Below are 18,401 nucleotides of genomic sequence, written 5' to 3'. Positions count from 1 at the left end.
ACCCCACAAACATTTATACTTATGAAGTGACTACTGTATCAAGAGTATGCGGTGGTACAAACAAACTGTTAAACACACACAAATAAGTGTGTATGTAACAAGTAATAAGTAATGCCCATTACTTATTTTTACTAAAATCTGATTAAATGTTTTATTTATTTATTTATTTATTCATGTCTTTTATAGAGGTAGCAGAAACAGGGTTTTAGCATATATAAGGTTTAAGCCGCTTTTAGGGCTTTGCGTTGGTACTTTCGAATTGTGAAAATCTCTCAAAGATGATTAGGGGAGGCAGTAGCTACATATCTTCGCCACCGGCCTTCTCAAACGACGCCAAGCGCCTCCTCGTTTGCACTGCCAACACCGTCTCCATCTTCAGCACCTCCACCGCCTTACAGGTAAGGTTCTTTCCCCCCCTTACTCAACCGCTAACTAACTTTTCAACTGCCTCTCTCTCTCTCTCCTTTTTTTTTTTTCACAATATAACTCACCATTTTTTTTTTTGGGTTCTAGGTTGCGTCGTTGGAAGGTCACACGGCGGCGGTGACGTCGGTGATGGTGGTGCCGGGCACTAAGGTTTTGTGCTATTGCTGGACTGCCTCGCTTGATGGCACCATTCGGTATTGGGATTTCTCCGTTCCGGAGTTGCTCAAAACGCTCGATGTTAAAATGCCTATTTTCTCTATGGTATGTTGGATGAAGCTGAATGATTGAATTTGGATGCTTATGAATTTTTTTACACTATGTTTGCCTTTTGATAATTCTGATAGTTGGGGGAGCAGGGATTTGAACCTTGGGCGTCTCTGTTTTGCTTCACTCTATAGAGAACAAAATATCTGAACTTTTTGAAAAATGTCACATTGAAGTACACATATATGCTAATGTTACTTAAAAAATGGGGTTTTTGTGATGACAATAAAACAGCATCTTTAGGAGCCGACCCCAAAATTTTGGGACTAATAACAGTATCGGTTTCTGGTTCACTTAAAAAGCCAGAAAACCTCTAGGGTTAAGTGTTACATTCAAAGATTTTTGGGGGTTTGTGTTTTTAAAGGAAACCACAGGGGATTCTGTATATTTTTCCTTTTAAAAAGTGACACTTAAATTGGAATTTTAAGTTAAAATTTGGGAGAAGTTGTGCTTTTGTATGTTGTGTGGGAAATTTTGGCCAGTAGTTTTTTTTAAATTCGGATTTACATATGAAAATTTTTAAAGGTTTTCATTTTGGGTGGTACTAGTGAGATTTAAGAGTTTTGAAGCCATTCAATGATTTATGAGTAAAAATCTTGAGGTTGGCTCACATATTTATACTTTGCCATGTATTGTTGATTGCAGCTCTTTAGTTAAGAATAAGAATCCTGGTTTCCCAAAGTTGGCTTTAAATTATAATTTTGTCTCGTCTTTCATATGCATTTTGTAATTAGTGCTGTATGAATGATAAACAAAAAGTTAGCGCTGACTTTTATTTTGTTTTTAGGTGATTCCATCTATAGTAGGTCAACCAGCTGAGAGCAATGAGAAGCCAACCGATGTTTTTGCTTATCTGTCCATTGAAGATAAAAAAGTGCAAGAAAACAGGCCCAAAGCTATGCATGGACAGATTCGGAAGTGTAACTTGACTGCGTCTCGTATGGTTGGCGGATTAATTTTGAAAGAGGTACAATTTGTTGGAGCAATAACTACTCCCCCACCCAAACCCTCCCCCCCCCCCCCCCCCCCCCTCTGTGCTATTAGGGTTGTTTTTTTTTTTTTTTTTGGTAATTCTTAATAGTCTACTTATGCCTATGAACTCCAGCTTAAATGTTACCTTTTCGCATTGTAAGAACAGGGTAAAAGGTGAATTCATGTATTTTAGATCTATTAGGTATGTGTGATTTCCCCAAAAACAAGGAAGATTAAAATTTGTAGTTCATTTGAGGGTTCAATTGACATGCAGTAAATTGAAATTTTAAAGAAGCACACACTCAACACACACTCACACAAAAGTTATCATATATTGATAGAGTTTATTGGAATAGTGATATTTATTTATTTGACTTTATAACTGACAAAGAGATAGTATTATTTCTTTTATAAAAGATGAAGCTTGCCTTACAAGAGAAATGAAGAGGACTTCATCAAACTTTTACTTTATTTATCTTCATTCGGTTACAGTCTTACTCTAGCAATTTAAATGTTACTTGATATGGATAGGATAGAATGGTGGAGATTTGGACAGAGTTGATTAGTCTGTTGACGATTCATGGGCAATTCCATAGTTTTGGGCCTAAGGTTTAGTTGTTGTTGTTGATATGGAGTACTTGGACGAAATTTAGATGATAAGGAAATAATATGATCAAGGTTATTGAATGGTGATATCTATATATTTTCTTTCTTATTTTTTTTAGTAGGTTGATCTACAAAGTTATCATAAGCTCAATCTAGTAGGTTATTAGATCCTCTTACCCCAAAGAGCATATCCAAATGAAATAAAGAAGCAGGGACATCTTTACAGTCTCACAAGATCAATCTGATTTCATGAAGTGTTTCTGAATCTTTGAAAATCTACTAGAAACACATAAAATTTAACATATCTGGTATAGATGAGTGGAAGAGTCTAGTAAATGTTGGTTTTTAAAGTCCATATCATCCCATAATTTTTATGTCTTCAGCTTTTTAACTTGTATGCTGATTGCCAATTGTTTTTGCAATTTGAGATGTATGATGATTGATGTCACTTTTTGACAGACTCCACAGCCAGAATTCATTACTGTAAGTTCCTCTGGCAAATTTTTTGGCATCAGAAACAAGCGCAAGCTTCATGTGTGGTCGGTTCCTGCTATAGATTCTGGGCGATCATTGGCAAAGAAAATTACCCTGCATCATTCAAAGACTTTGTCAGTTCTTGCATTTCATCCAGCTGAGAGGATTGTGGCTGCAGGTGATGTAACTGGGAGAATTTTAGTTTGGAGGGGATTTGGTTATCGAACATTTTCTACTGGTGATGAACTAGTGAATAAAGAGGAAGAACATCCTGGTGTGAGGGGGAATGATGATGCTGATTCTTGCTCCACGTGGCATTGGCACTCTGCCGAAGTGAAAGTCCTCTCTTTCTCTTCTGATGGTGCCTATTTATATTCAGGTAAATACAGAATTTCATAATGTGCTAAAGCCTAGCCTTTTCATGAAAAATAGGATAGGATTCGAAATGAGAAAATTCGCTTAAAGATAGTGGTACACCTATTGATGAAAAGATGAGGGAGAATTGCTTATGATGGTTTGGTCATGTTCAAAGGAGAGTGACTGATACACTAGAAAGGAGTGGAGTTGATCCAAGTTGACGGAACAAAGACTAAAAATCACATTAGTAGAAGTAATAAAAAGGACATGTCAATTAAGTGAGTAATAGATAGTATGACTTTAGATAGAGTAGAATGGAGGCAACGAATCGTCAAATACATATGGCCAACCCTAATAAATCTGTCAAGGATCCGTAGCTGATCCCAATTTTGGGACTAGGGCTCTGTTTTTTTGTTGTTGTATGCTGTTTTTCTCATTTTATGTACATCAAAAATGTGTTGTAGCTAGCATTTGAGGATGGGGAGGACTGCTTCATATAGTCTGTAGAGTTTACATGATAAAGTTGGATGTGTGGTACATTGAATTTCTCTACATTTAAGTTTAATGTAAAAATGATGATTAGTCTGCATGTGAAAGGAATTACAACGGTCAACCAGGTGGGTATACTAATGATTCATCAAAAAAGCTGGGTATATTAATGCATGTCATATGTGTACCCTGTCTTTAGAATGTCATGTCTTACGTTGTTAAATGGGTGATTCCTAGCATCAGTGATGCTTGAAAAACTTTTTAGCTGGTAGACATTCTCTGTTGATCTACTTTGTGAATAGTTTGAGGGTCCATGTGGACCACTTAGTACCAAGACTCCTTGTAGTTGAAGATGAAAAAGGGCTGGGATGCTTTACCAGTTTCTGTCATGGTTACCTCTAGATAGTTGTTTATTCTGATTTTTCTGTTGGTGTCCAGGTGGAAAGGAGGGAGTTCTAGTGGTCTGGCAGCTAGACACAGGGAAAAAGAAATTTTTACCACGAATTGGATCTCCACTTCTGTGTTTTACAGATTCTCCAGATCCTACACTTTCATCTGTAAGGAAAATTTCGTTGTACTGGAACTCAGAATTATTCTGTATTAAAATATTATTGTCTCTGCTGAAACAGAACCAGTTAATTTCACTGATTTTACTGAAATAAGGTTATTCAGATATCTTGTGCAGATAATCTAATTCATATGCTGGAAATGCCTTCTATGGATATCTTAAAGACCATCTCAGGGATCAAGGTTTGTTCTAAAGAATCTGTGTGAAATCTTGAATACCTAATTATCTACATTTATTCTAACGAAGTTATGATGTGTATTTTATATGTGTTTGATTGACTGGAATTTGACTGTCTAATGAATAAGAAATACTAATGACACTAGATCTTCAGAGGAAATTCCTATAATTAAGTTTCACATAAATAAGTACACTACTAAAATGTCAATTCAATATGTGGCAGACCTTTAAAAAAAACTCATCTTAGAATTTGGCCACATGGGGTGTAGTTCTGTGGCTGGTGTTTCAGAGCACACAAAATGTGCGTCATTGAATATAAAGTATGCTTATGATGATATAGTGATATCTCTACATTCTTTTTGATAGATAAATTAGTTTTATTAAAAAAGCAAAAGAGATCTCCCAGTACACAAGATGTGTACTGGAAGAGTCAACTTAGGACATATTACAATAAATGATGTCTTTACATGTTGGCTTGAAACATTCTAGAATTGGTTTGTGTAGGGAAGAGCCTTCAAAATGCTTCAGAAAGCTTTGCTTTTACCTTATAAGTTATGGACTTATATTACTATTACTGACCTTGTGGTTACCTGCCAAGGCTGCCATATACATAATTGCTGAAGTTTATGTTGTGCGATTGGAACACTTGTGTGTTTAATGGCTATTTACATTTTACCCCTTTTGTATTATAAATAATTGACTATATTATTTGCAGTTTTATGTGCTAATATTTAAGCTTCATTCCCACCCCCCAGCTTCCTCATTCATTTCCAGGGAGATATGAAGGTCTAAGCAGTGGGTTTGCATTTGATTACACTTCTGGGTTAGTTGCCCTACGTACAGAGAGCTATGGCATCCAATTCTACAGCTTATTTGATGACCATGGAATGTATGAGGTTAGGATGTTTTAGTTTAATGGTTCAATTTTAAATTTAATTTGAATTTCCTACACTGAGCTTTCTATGGTTATTTAGTTTTTTTTTTTGTCTTGACATATGCAGTTTTGTCTGTATAGCTTAAAAAAGCTGTTGATTTTTTTCTGCCACCTTTAGTTTGTTTGTGTAGTAGAGACATGACACAATCTCCATAATAAGCGTCTGCAATATTATTTTGCATGTGTGTTTTTTGTTGGGGAATTGAAGAAATAAGGGTTAGGGTCGGGAAAAAGAAGATTGAGGCTTACTGTTTACTGCCCTTTTTTCCCCTCGTGTAGATATTGATTCCCCTGTCAAATACTTGGAAATCATTCTATATATGAACTGATTTCATTTTCTGTCTTTAACTTTTTTGATGAAATCATTTGCTTTTCTACATTGTTCAATGTTTGTATTGCTTTTAGCTTTTATTAGTTTTGGGCCCAGTGGATCTACCATCTTCTCCTTCATTGTGATGTGATATTATTGCAAGTGATATTGGGTGTATGTTTTTTTTCTTTATTTGCTCTCTCTATGGGTCATGCCTTATTTGGTCAAAGGCCTTCTAACTTGTTGGGGAGGTGGTTTTAAGGTCCATCAAAGTGTTGATGTATGGAATGCCATTCTTCCTTGGTTTATGTGGTGTATTTGGAAGGAGCTTAATTTGAGGTCTTTTGAAAGGATTGAGTCCCTGTTGCTTCAATTGAAGTTCTTTTTTCTTAGATCACTTTATAATTGGGTTCCTGATATGCATGGATCTACACTGATTATTAATCTGGGACAATCACATGGGTCCTATATGGGACCCACTCGCATGCATGAATACATGCAATAGCTTACAGGTGATATGGGCCCATACTAGGTGGGACACATCATATACTGGTGCCAGCCCTGCTGCACATGCATCACAAACATTGTTCTTTTCAGGAAATGACAAATATTTGTGTAGGAATTTTCTGCCCATTACAAGTGATTGGTTGCAAGTTTAATTGTTCTAAAATTTAATGCTTTTCAGGTTCAAGTCTGTGAAAGAAACCATCAGCCAGGTGATGAAATCTCGGTATGAAGTTGCTCATTTGTAATTTTACCTTCATTGTGGAAATGATATCCTCTTGGTCATACATACTTGTTATACATACGATCACCGACTTGTGTCAATTTTATTTTAAATCTTGGATTATTATTGGTACAGGTTGTAGTGATTTTAGTGGCTCTCTCCCAAGATGGCTCTATGATGAGTACTGTAGAAGTTAAGCTTCCTGAAGAGGGAATAGGAGGTCTTGTTTGTCTTAAGTTTTGGGCATTGGGTTCAGAGAATAAAAAGTTCACCTTGTCCACTGTTATTTATGAACCTCACAGGTTTGGCCTTGACTTAATTACCTGGGAAATTTTGAAAAATTTTATATGGTCTGATGGTGCTATTAAGAGCCCCTTTAGCTGTTTTCAATATTTTAAACACCAAGAATGAAATGTCATTGTTTTGTGGATGTGGCAATTTCTTTTACGCTTCAATTTTTTGAACCTGAATTTGTTTATTAGAATGTACTCCTTTTGTGTTTATAATATGTGGCAGAGATGAATATTGCGTTACTTGTCATGTAGGGATGCTGGTATTTCTGCTGTTGCTTTTCATCCTACCCGTCATATGGCGGTTAGCTCATCGTATGGTGGGGACTTCAAGGTAACCTTGGTTGAGTGGCAATTGTATTCTGAGGATCCTCTTTGCTGTAAAACTTACAATTTTACTATGATATTTCAGGTATGGGTTTGCAATGATGAGATCCAGCAGAAAGGTCAGACACTTCAGAATTCTGGTTGGGCATGCCTTGCAGTTGGAGCATACAAGTATGATCATACACTTTATTTTACAGGACCATAGTTTTCTTTTAGGGGATTTTCTCTATTTTCCTTTCTGTAGATTTAAAATTTTTGACTTGATAGAGATAAGTCTGTTTACAGAAGAGAAAACACTTGATTCACAAACATCCCAAAGATTGCTCATAAATGATTCAAAATCGTTCCAGTTCACAAGAATGCTATTTAGTTACGCTTTTGAATCAGGTCTCAATTGTGATGTTCTGAGAATTGGTTGGCCAACAAATAGAATTGTATATATGACCTGCCTCCTGTCAGTTCTTACTTTCATGATTTCTAGGTAAATTGCATTTTTTCATTAAGCTTTAGGGTTAGGTTTTTTGCTCCCCCCTCAACTCTAACACTAGAGCAATCGGTTCCCAAATTTTAGGCATTGTGGAAAATAACTCCCTGCCATTAATTTCATTATATGTACCTGTCACGCGGCCACACACACACACACACACACACACACACACACACACACACACACACACACACACACACACACACACACACACACACACACACACACACACACACACACACACACACACACACACACACACACACACACACACACACACACACACACACACACACACACACAAAGAAAAAAAGAAAAAAAAGAAAAGAAGAAGAGAGGAAAAAGGGAAAAAAATTTTTTTTGAAGGATTTTGAAGAAACCTCCAATTCCTTCTTCCTAATAGAACTTTGGTTTCTTGCCCCTAGAATTCTGCACAATGCCACTTTCATCATCACCACAACCTCTTTGCTCCCAAAACCACTACAATGTGCCCATTGTAACCATCCCACCATCCTTGTTACTGTCAAAAGAAAAATATTGCCCAAATGCTTCACCCATCTTTCACACCTTTAAAGCCTAGTTTTCACCCAATGCTCCACCGACAATCTCACCTCAATCCCCATCACCTCCAACTTTATAAGCCATAACCTACCACTGCTTCTCTGCTGTCAATCATTGGCAAACATCCAACATAAACTCACCAGAAAACCATTTATACAATATTTTTCAAAGCCTTCTTTGATAAGACCATTATCAAACCCAAATGAGCCACAAAATCCACCTGAATCAGATCAAAAACCAGCACTCCCCTACCAATGAAATCTGCTTCTACCACCACCACGCCACCATTTTCCACCCATCATGGACCAGTGCCTTAACCCACCCAAGGCCTCGTCACTGTCCTTATTTGTGCCCAATCAGCTTCACCAGTTGGTAATGAAACAAGCTCAACCCCCGGTTCTGTCTATATTTCAATAACTATTGATTCCTTTTGTGTGTGTATATATATATTTGGTGTTTTTTTGTGGGGTGGGGGGTGGGGGGGGGGCGGCGGGCACTGCATTTGATCTTGTAGAGTAGGGTGAAACTTGATTGTGTAAATAGTTAAGACTATTTTTGGTTTGGGGGAAGATGGAGGGAAAGGCAAGAAAGGGAGGTAAAACGCAAGGTGGATAAAATAAATCCTTTGTTTGGTTGGAGAGATAATTTGAGGGAAAGAAAAATGTAGGGATTTGTTTTCCATTGGCCCACATTTGTCTTTCCTCCGAAATTGGAGAGAAGATAAGGGAATCCATGTGAGTATTTTTTTCATTTCCTTTCTCCTTTGCAAACCAAGCACCTGGAAGAAAAAGTGCTCTCCTTTCCCTTTCTTTCTCTTCCCTCACCCTCTGTTTTGCCAAACATGGTGTCAAATATATTGATATGGATCCTTGGGTAAATAGCAAAAGAAAAAAAAATACATATACATATGAGCATGTTTTTGCAGCGTAATCTGGTGATAGAAACTCTTAATTCGCTGTTTGTGATAGATTATTGTTTCCAATGCAGAAAAAAGCCAATGACAGCGGCTGCATTTTCTTTGGATGGGTCTGTTCTGGCTGTTGCAGCGGAAACTGTTATCACATTGTGGGATCCTGACAAGAATGTCCTTTTGGCTGTAATTGGAGAGACTTTCTCGGTAATTTGTTAAAAACATGACAATCTTTTGCCTTTGTGTTTCTTCAGAGAGTTCATTGTTTTATATGCATAATTTTTTGTTATGCATGTACGTAATAGTGCCTTTACCAGAATTGCTTCAGCTTTTAAAGATCAGAAGCTACGGGCATCTCATTTGGTAAAACAAAGGGGCTCTGACTTATCTCTAGTTTTGTAAAGCAGCTTGTGCATTTTCTGTGGCTTTGGATAAGCAGCCCCTCAACTCAGCTGAGCTTCTCATAATTTTAAAAAGTGGGAACCTCTCCCAAAAAAGCCCCAAATGTGGCTTTTCTACAGCTCCACCTGACTATAAACTTCACATTCATAGCAAAGTTTTCACCTCCGTGAAGCTCATATTTGATCATAATTGTTTTTAAAAATTTGATTAAGACCTAAAAGTGGACATATACAGTTTTAGGCTAAGCAGTTGACTATAGTTTAGAGTTGTAGACTCCAACATTATTTGGTTGGAGTTTCCTCATTACTATGCCACCTAACTGGGCCTCACTGCCTAATTCTCATATTGGAGCTTGAACGCCTTTTTCACCTTACACAGCTAATAGGTGAATACCATACCAAATAAAGAAAATTATAATAATGAAGTGCCAAGCCAAAAGAGAGAAGAAAAGATCAATATTTGGAAGAAGATTGCCTTGTTGAGGCATCTTTTGCTGGCATGATTTATTATTATTATTATTATTTTTTTCTGTTATGAATTGCCTCTCCCTGTCATTAATCTTTTCATATTATTTTTTTCTTACAGCCAATTGTGACCCTGTCCTTTGCTGGAAAGTCAGAGTATCTAGTATCTGTGTCGCGAGATCCAAAGCCGCAACTCTCTGTATGGAATATGTCAAAATTGTCTCTATCTTGGTCATACAGGCTTCACATTGAAGGTTTGAAATCCTCTTTTATTTTCATGTTGAGAGCAGTTTCATAGTATGATTCTCCATGTGATTTTAAGACTACTGCGGAGTTCAACATTACCACCCATGTATTAGAACCCCATTACTTGAATCATCTGGGAATTGAGATTCTAGTTTCACTGTAAGTGTAGATTTTGTATAATGTCTAAAATTACAGGACAAAGTTGTCATCTGTGAATTTTAGAAATGCTTTTGTGGGAAGATGAATTTTCTTGACATATAACGTGATGGGAGTTTGGTGGCATTTTTGAAGCCTGAAGGGAGGATGGAAATGGATAAAGGAGAACCCTAAGAGGCTTCTGTTGATTAGCAATTAGGAACCAGGCGATACCTTGCATTAATAAGCGGTTATTTACAAATTCCAGTCATATTTGGAATGGTAGTTGGACCGCTGTAGATTGATTACTAATTTTGTTAAGCACAATTGGCTAGGGACAATGCCTCATGGAGCAGAGATCACTAGTTTTACTCTATCCTTCTTCCTCCCCTTGGGGCCAAAAATTATCAGCAAAAAAAAAAAAAATCTTAATATAGGATGTGGCCCTTAACTAGAAAGGGAAGTATTTTTGGTTATTAGTTTTAATTGTTCTACTTCTCTAATAAGCTGTAGCTTAACTATTGGCTATTGTAATTGTGGACCTGCTAAGTCTGAGATTTTGATCCTTTTTTTTTTTTTGCCATCTTAATTTATAATGTGGCCCATAGCTTATTTCTCCATTTACTGGATGTTCCTTTTAGTTGTGAGAAAGGTCACCCCACTGTTGTGATGTTGTTATGTATATTTTATGCAGCTGTAGCATGTGCGGTGGATCTGTTGTCTTTTGCAGTTCTTGCCCTTCTTCCTGAATCATCTATGTGTACGGAATCGAATGAATCAATGTCTCAAGGAAGAGATGGGGCAATCCTATTATTCAATGTAGTGGATCCTGTTCCTGTCGCTTCCTGGTCCGTAAGAAAGGTACATTCTGTTTGCTATGGCCCCTTCCATCAGTTTCATGAGAATCTTATTGATTTTTCACAATCTGGTAGAGTCTACTATCAAACTAGTGTAAAAAATCAAAATATTTGCATTGAGGCTTTCTCAAAATCCATTAAAACTACTTGACTCAGCTATATATTTTAGTTTCATTGACAATGCGATAGACCTCTATGTTGCATTAAAAGCTGTTTATTTATAGTTTTTAAAGGACTTTTGAATGCATGAATTTATGTGTGATCTTTACCCTTTAACCCTATAAAAGGAAAATGAAGAAGACAAATTAGTGGTAAGATTTAGAAATCAATAAAATGAGTTATTGGTCAACTTGAGAGCTCATGTAACTGGGTTGAATCATTGGCTAAATGATGATGGTGATCATATTATACTGGTGGATGCTTTTAGAATATTGATGGGTATGCTACAAAATCTTATGCAATAAGGTAAATTAAATCATGCAGCCATGTGGGTGATGAAATTTCTGATTGCAACATGTATATGCTTCAGCTGCTCTAATGAATCTTTTACACATATGAACATATATATTTCGTCTATTTTTTACATATATGACAACATATCAGCCAAAACCAAGTCAGGCTACTGACAGGATTTTTTATTTAAAATTTTATAAATTAAAAAAAAAAAACAATTGGAACAATTGTTGGTTGCAAAGAAGAGGATGGTAGAGATCTCTTCCTGTATACTTGGGTGACTCCTTTTTATGATCGGAATAAAATTTCCATTACTTATAAAAGAAAAAAAAAAGATGGTAGAGATCTATTCCTTAGTAAATTAAAAGAACAGTAAGAGACAAACTAATTGATTGCTAATGATAAGAAGACACAAGAAAAGGCTCACTTTTTTTCTTCATTATCAACTTATTCTCAAATGAATATTGTAAAAAGTATCAACCCCACCCTTTTCTTCACTCTCTCCGTCCTTTGCTCAAGAATTAAGTATCATATACCACAGAACAAAATGAAAAAAATATCAACAGATATATTTGGAATGTATCGTATTCAAGATATGCCTAAAATTGTTGTTGCTATATATACTTTAGCGTGTCAAGTGTAAGTAGTAAGGTAATTTGCATCCATAATGTTCTGTTACATTATAATTGCCCTCATTCCTGCTTCACTTCTTATTCCCTTTTTATTTTTGGGGCAGGCAAAGGGAGGGGGGCTTTCGTTTCTTCAAGGAAATCCATCTTTTTTGGAAGAGAATATTTCAGATGGGAATGCACCAAAAGAATTGCTTGTTTATGTCAATGGTGATCATGAGTACGTACTCTTTGACCCATATAGCAATGAAGCAAATGAGGTTAGCACGGCCAGGCGGAAGGGTTTAGTTGAGCTTGAAGAAACAGGTGGGGTTTCCTTTACTAGAACTTTCATTGTTTTAGTTAAGAGTATACCATCTTATGGAAGTTTTAATAGATGCACATGATTGCTCCTGATATTCTTGGAAAATAATTTGACGGTAGTTGTCACGTCACACTTATTGAAATGCCCCACTTCCCTCCTTTTTTTGGTTATTGGTAAGTTACGCATTAACATGTTGGGTCCTGAATCTAGGACCGTACCCTTCACCTTGTTACAAGAATTGAAGGTGTCATTTAAGTTGGAGTTCATTTCAAGCCCCACTGTATTGATTTTTTTTTGAGGTAAAAAAAACTTTATTGGAAATGAGGAAGTGCCTCATGTATACACAGATTGTATAGATAAGATAGCCTAAAGAATTACAACAAACGTGAATTTCAATCAAAATGAGAGGGAACCAATAAAATCTACAAAAGAATGAGTATCACTAGGACCCAAAACATGACCATTCAAACAATGATATCATGAAATGCATCTTCAGTTGAACCACCAAGTTTTCCACAATCTTCAGTGTGATGATTCCTCTCCCCACAATGTCCACAACAAGCATAAATGGTCTAGATTCCAAACAAAAAAAAATTCTTTACAAAAAAATTCCTCTAACCAGATAAACGATCAACAACACTTCTTGGCAAGACCCACTGAACTCCAAACATAGAGAAAATGTATGTTTCCAAAGAATATGCAATATCACAATGCCACAGCAAGTGATTTACAGTAACTCGCCACCGCACCTACACATGCATTTCCAATCTTCTAAAGTAATTTCTCTCTTCATGAGATTATTGCATTTTTGAATCTTTTTCCAAGCTACTATCCGCACAAATGAAGTGACACTTAACACTTCCAGAGCCTTGGAACACCAAACACTTTTTCAAGGGAATTATGCATCACCTGAGCTTTCAATGCCCTACACTGTGAGTGAAGATGAAAACTACAATTTCCATTCAAACTCCACCTCATTTGATCCAGGCCCTCTCTCCTTGGGATTTTGGAAAGCAAGGTATCAAAGAAGAAATCTACTGACTCCAATTCCCATGCATTAAATCTTTTATGAACTTGAAATTCCTTTTATTTTGACACCCTAAATTTGAGTGAATAGAAGCATCTTTTTTATCAGTTACAATTTCATACAAATTTGGGAACATCTCATTCAAAGAATGGTTCCTGTTCCACTTGTCCTTCAATACCTCACATGGTTGCCATCCCTTACCTCAAACTGCACTCAGTTCAGATAAGTATCCCAACTGGTCCTAATACTCCACCATACAGTACATCCTTTGGTACTTGTTTACTCAGCATTCGAACCCTTGTTGCATTAGAACAAAATTGGTGTTTGCTATATGTCTACAATAAAAGATGTGTGAGGAATTAATTACTTGCTATTGATTCTTGAATTTGGCCTCGTAATGGTATGCACAATGTAGGCCTCAGATCATATGCACACGTGAATTTATGCCATTAATGTGATATATCCTGTATGCAAAGGTGCAACAGTACTGAGAAATTAAATTTTAAAGATATGCATGTTTATGAAAGTATTTATATGGTACCAATGCAAACATGTACGTCTCCTTGATTTTATGTTGAAACTGAGGTTGAAACTTGTGGATGACTCCTGAGCTTACTCCACCAGAAAATATTTGAGCTATCATTGTTTATGAACCTATAGAAAGTAGTTGGGTTTTTATAGTCTGTGTACCAAAGTTAATGAGAAACTTGACCTTATTGGTCCCTGTCTGGAATTTTGTCACGGTTACAATCTGTGTAATTCTTGCTCTCTCTCTCTCAATTATTTTGGTCCTTACTATATATTTTTATAACAGGGCAAGTTGGATATGCGTCTATTTATGGAGAGTTACCAGAGTTTAAGAGAAACCAGACTTCATTGGTCCCATCTGTTCCATCAGAGAGGCCTTGGGAGACGATATTCAGTGGTTCATCACATAATCTTCCACCCCTCACCAAATTGTGTGCAGCATTTCTGGAATCATTGATGGAAAAGAGGACTGCTGCTGTTGAGTGATTCTTAACTTCCTCTGGTTCAGCTCTTTTTGAGGGTAAGATGATGGGTAGAGAATGTTATACATTTGATTTCATTATTCCCTTTTTACCTCCACCGCAAATATATTTTGACAAGACAGAGAGAGTATGCATAAAGATAAAGAAGCTGTATAGCTGATATGCAGACATGATATTAGGAATATGACATGTTTGGTCACCGGTTGGGTGGAACAGAAAATCTATCAGCTTTGTACATTAGCTCCTGGGAAGAGAGATTAATGAAGCCATGATGGGACCACAATCTCAACTTTTAAGATTGGTGGAGTTTGATGTATACTTTGAAAGGCCATTTAGGGAGAGATTCTATATTAAACTGAAGATGTCCACACAATCTCAACTTTTAAGATTGGTGGAGTTTGATGTATACTTTGAAAGGCCATTTAGGGAGAGATTCTATATTAAACTGAAGATGTCCAAGTTTTCTTGGCTCAGAAAATTTTGTAATTGTAAGAGGAAGGATGCTGTGAAAATTTTGTAATTTTATTTTTTTGGTTAAGGTAAATTTTGCATTTGAGATGAGCTTGGTGGTCAGAACTCAGAAGTACTAAAAAACCTCAACCAAAAGTATCTACGTAGTGTTTGTGATTCCAAAAATTTCGGATTGTTTGCATTTTTTCTTTTTCTTCTTGTTTATAGTCAAATTCAGTTGAAGTTGACTCTTCATTATGCAATCCAAATGCTATTTCACGTAATATAAAATGTATAACGTGGGTTCATTTCAAAGCCCATTGTTTATGTTGCAATCTGGTTTTCTTTGATAGGTTCGAACTTCGAAGCTCGCCATGTGGATTTATGTGTAACAATACTTATGCAATTAACTTACCTAGTTTCTTGATATGTTGATTTTCAAATTTATAATTTCACCAAAAAAAAAAAAAAAAAAAAAATTAACTATCTTAATCACCAATGACCCCACATTGTGAAATGTATGAAAAGTAGAAATTTATGATATATGGTCAAAATACTTAAAATAAATCAATAAAAAAAATTATGTTAAATTTATTGAAACTCTTTGGGATAGAATTTCAGTTGGATCGATCAGTAACATTATAATTTAACAACCTCGCATAACCCTTAATGAAAAGTAATTATGAATCCTAATTGCATTCCATGGTTTGTTGTCGTTGATGATGATAAGAATTGCCCTCTGTGTGCGAACAACAAGAAGGAAAACCAAAATGGAAAAACCTCAAAATAAGAAAGAATGAACTTGCCTGTACATCATCAACAAAAACAAAAACAAAACAAAAAGTCATTTTGAGAAAACTGAGAGTAAAATGTGGAGAAGAAGCACCGGGCTTAGACAAAAAGAATAACAAAGAGGAAGACAACATAAAATGAGAAAAGTGAAGATAAAGATGAGAAGAATTTCAAAAGTGAAAATTTTAGAAATCGAAGAGTTAGAGAATAGAAGAGTCAGACAATAAAAGCGGTGTGGATGAGAAAATATGAAGTAAAACGGGAATGAAGCGGTGCTATGAAACTTTTTTTGCTGAGAAAGATGGTAGTATGAAACTAAAATGCCGAAATAGAGGTAAAGAAAGAAGTGGGGGATAGGTGGGGACTTGGGAATATTTAATGTGTGTTGTCCTTATTGTGTCACGTTGTTTGCACGCAATACAAGTTGTAATTAATTATTTATACGATTATACCCATTGCCCTTTTGAATATATAAATAATAGTCATTGGTATTTTCATTTTTTTTTTTAAAAAAACATTAGCAATTTAGTATTTCATTTCATAAATTTATATATAGTTATAAATAACCAAATAATTATATATTATATGAAAAATACATTTAATTGGATTATTTTAACCAATTTTTATATTTTAACTAATTTAGTATATTTATTTATATTTTAAATAATTATTAAATTAATTATAATATCATCACGATTCAATCTCAATACAACCTTCAAAACGTTGAACCTCTCCCTTTAGTGGTTCATTGAATGATCCAAATTTAAAAACCATGAAATCCTCGCCATCATACCGTGGATACTCAGAATTTGAAAAGCAGGATCAAAGAAATCCTCAACCCATGTACAATCACATGCCCGTCATGGTATTATCCCAGTCTACTATTTTTACAGCATTGATTGATGTGTTTGTGTCATCAGGTAATGTTGTGACCACTAGGGGATGGCCAAGCAAAAGGGTTGAGACTTTGGAACCATAAGTAAGAGAATTCTCTAAAGTCTCTTTGTCATGGTTTGATGGTGCAATTTGGTATTGAAGCAAAGTGAATGGAACCTGTGAGTGCTTCAAAGAGTAGAAAGCTTTGTCAGTGGGGCAGAATATAGTGACTATAGTGTTGAGACTTTGTTTAATTGATAAAAGAGCTTTGAGAGTCATGTTTAAAGTCTGTGACATCTCATTCAAAGAATGATTCCTGCTCTGCTTGTCCTTCCAAAACCTCACATATGTCATCCCTTGCCTCAAACTGCACTTAGTTCACATTAGTGTCCAACTGGTGCTAACTAGGAAGCATAGACATTTCATTTGGAGGTGATGTACCGATGTCATATCCATCATGTTATATTATAATTTTTCAAAAATTGCTCGTATTGTAGTTTTGTACTTGTACCTGTACACATACCAGTGTGTGTGTCCATGCTTCCTTGATGCTAACACTCCATAAACACAAAATTGGTGTTTGCTAGAATCAGAGAAATGCCTAGAATAAGAGATGTATGATTGATCAATGACTTGTGATTGAATTAGGCCTCGTAATTGTGTGTAACATGTTGGTCTCAGATCATATGCACACATGGATTTGTGGCAGTGTTGTATTATGTCCTATATGCAAAGATGCAACAGTACTAAGAAATTATGTGGGCTTAGAAGGCTCGAAGTTCATGGATCATTTAGGGTGATAGAAATACCAGATACTTCCAAACTGTTGTGAAACAAAGAAGAGTTAGAAATAGAATTCTTTAGATTAGGAACGATGATGGAAGTCAAATAGAGAACCTGTCTAATATAGAGAATTACTTGGTGGAACATTTCAAAAACCAATATGAGGAGATTCAAAGAATGTTCATACTTTGATGAAGGAGCTAGATCACATACCAATTCCAAAGCTTGATCAACACCAGCAACAAATGTTGGACAGACTTGTTATTGATGAAGAAATTGAATGGGTTGTTCATCAAATTGGGCCTCAAAAAGCTCCTGGACTAGATGGAATCCCAGCATTCTTTTACCAGGAGTTTTGGAGCATTGTTAAACAGTATATCTTCTAATATGTGCATGCTTTCTTTCACTCAGGTTCTATCCTTAAATCCCTTAACAAAACTTACCTTACTCTCATACCAAAATCAATATTCCAGAGGAGGTAACTCACTTTAGACCCATTAGTCTTTGTAGTGTCTCTTATAAAATTATCTCCAAAATCTTGGTCTCTAGACTTAAACCTCTGATGGACTTGCTCATAACTCCTTATCAAAATGCTTTTGTTTAGGGCAGAAACATTACTAATAACATCTTGTTAGCTCATGAGATCTTTGATATTCTTAGAAAGAAGAAGGGTAGGAAGAAAGGATTTGGGGCTTTGAAAATAGATATGTGCAAGGCTTATGATAGGGTTAATTGGAATTTCCTTAAGGCAGTCTTACTCTCTATGAACTTTAGCTACAAATGGGTTAATTGGGTTATGCAATGTGTCACCAGTGTGCAATTCTCTTTCTTGATCAATGGTAGCCCATCTAAACTCTTTAACCCTTCTAGAGGCTTAAGACAGGGTGATCCCATCTCTCCTTACCTGTTTTTGTTTTGTGCCAACATTTTATCCTTGGCCTTGACAAAGGAAGAAAACCAGAAAAGAAATAAGGTAGGAAGAAATGGTATTTCCTTCACTCACCTTTTCTTTGTTGATGATTCCCTTCTTTTTTCCCAAAATGATAATGCTTCCCTCCGCAATCTTAGAAAAACTATCCTTTGGTATTGCTCAA

At 35.9% G+C, this 18,401-nt stretch overlaps 1 protein-coding gene across 2 annotated transcripts; it reads left to right on the top strand.

Moving 5' to 3' along the window:
* The first annotated feature begins 214 nt into the window (after positions 1-214).
* LOC126715835 (uncharacterized) lies at positions 215-14,967 on the top strand. 2 transcript variants are annotated; one of them, XR_007651935.1, is made up of 17 exons: positions 215-398; positions 514-687; positions 1,478-1,657; positions 2,728-3,121; positions 4,027-4,145; positions 4,261-4,338; positions 5,089-5,229; positions 6,263-6,307; positions 6,440-6,606; positions 6,850-6,928; positions 7,007-7,092; positions 8,957-9,086; positions 9,867-9,999; positions 10,821-10,987; positions 12,173-12,371; positions 14,211-14,733; positions 14,824-14,967. XR_007651935.1 is itself a non-coding variant. In XM_050416641.1 (17 exons), exons 1-16 carry the CDS (start codon positions 279-281, stop codon positions 14,408-14,410), a joined length of 2,412 nt encoding a protein of 803 aa, XP_050272598.1. In that variant the 5' UTR covers positions 215-278; the 3' UTR covers positions 14,411-14,444; positions 14,586-14,769. The 2 variants fall into 2 exon arrangements, 1 of the variants encoding a protein (XP_050272598.1); XM_050416641.1 differs by lacking the exon at positions 14,824-14,967 and having other exon boundaries at positions 14,211-14,444; positions 14,586-14,769.
* The last annotated feature ends 3,434 nt before the right edge of the window (positions 14,968-18,401 follow it).

Source organism: Quercus robur, chromosome 2 (genome assembly GCF_932294415.1).
Source record: "Quercus robur chromosome 2, dhQueRobu3.1, whole genome shotgun sequence".
Classification (NCBI taxonomy): Eukaryota; Viridiplantae; Streptophyta; class Magnoliopsida; order Fagales; family Fagaceae; genus Quercus; species Quercus robur.
This window is presented reverse-complemented; position numbering and strand designations above follow the sequence as displayed.

Excerpts from the sequence above, each read along its gene's own strand:
- LOC126715835 (XM_050416641.1), top strand. The coding sequence starts at position 279 with ATGATTAGGGGAGGCAGTAGCTACATATCTTCGCCACCGGCCTTCTCA. Across the intron at positions 4,146-4,260 it reads CAGATCCTACACTTTCATCT|ATATCTTGTGCAGATAATCT; the intron begins GTAAGGAAAATT and ends AAGGTTATTCAG. Across the intron at positions 4,339-5,088 it reads AGACCATCTCAGGGATCAAG|CTTCCTCATTCATTTCCAGG; the intron begins GTTTGTTCTAAA and ends CCCACCCCCCAG.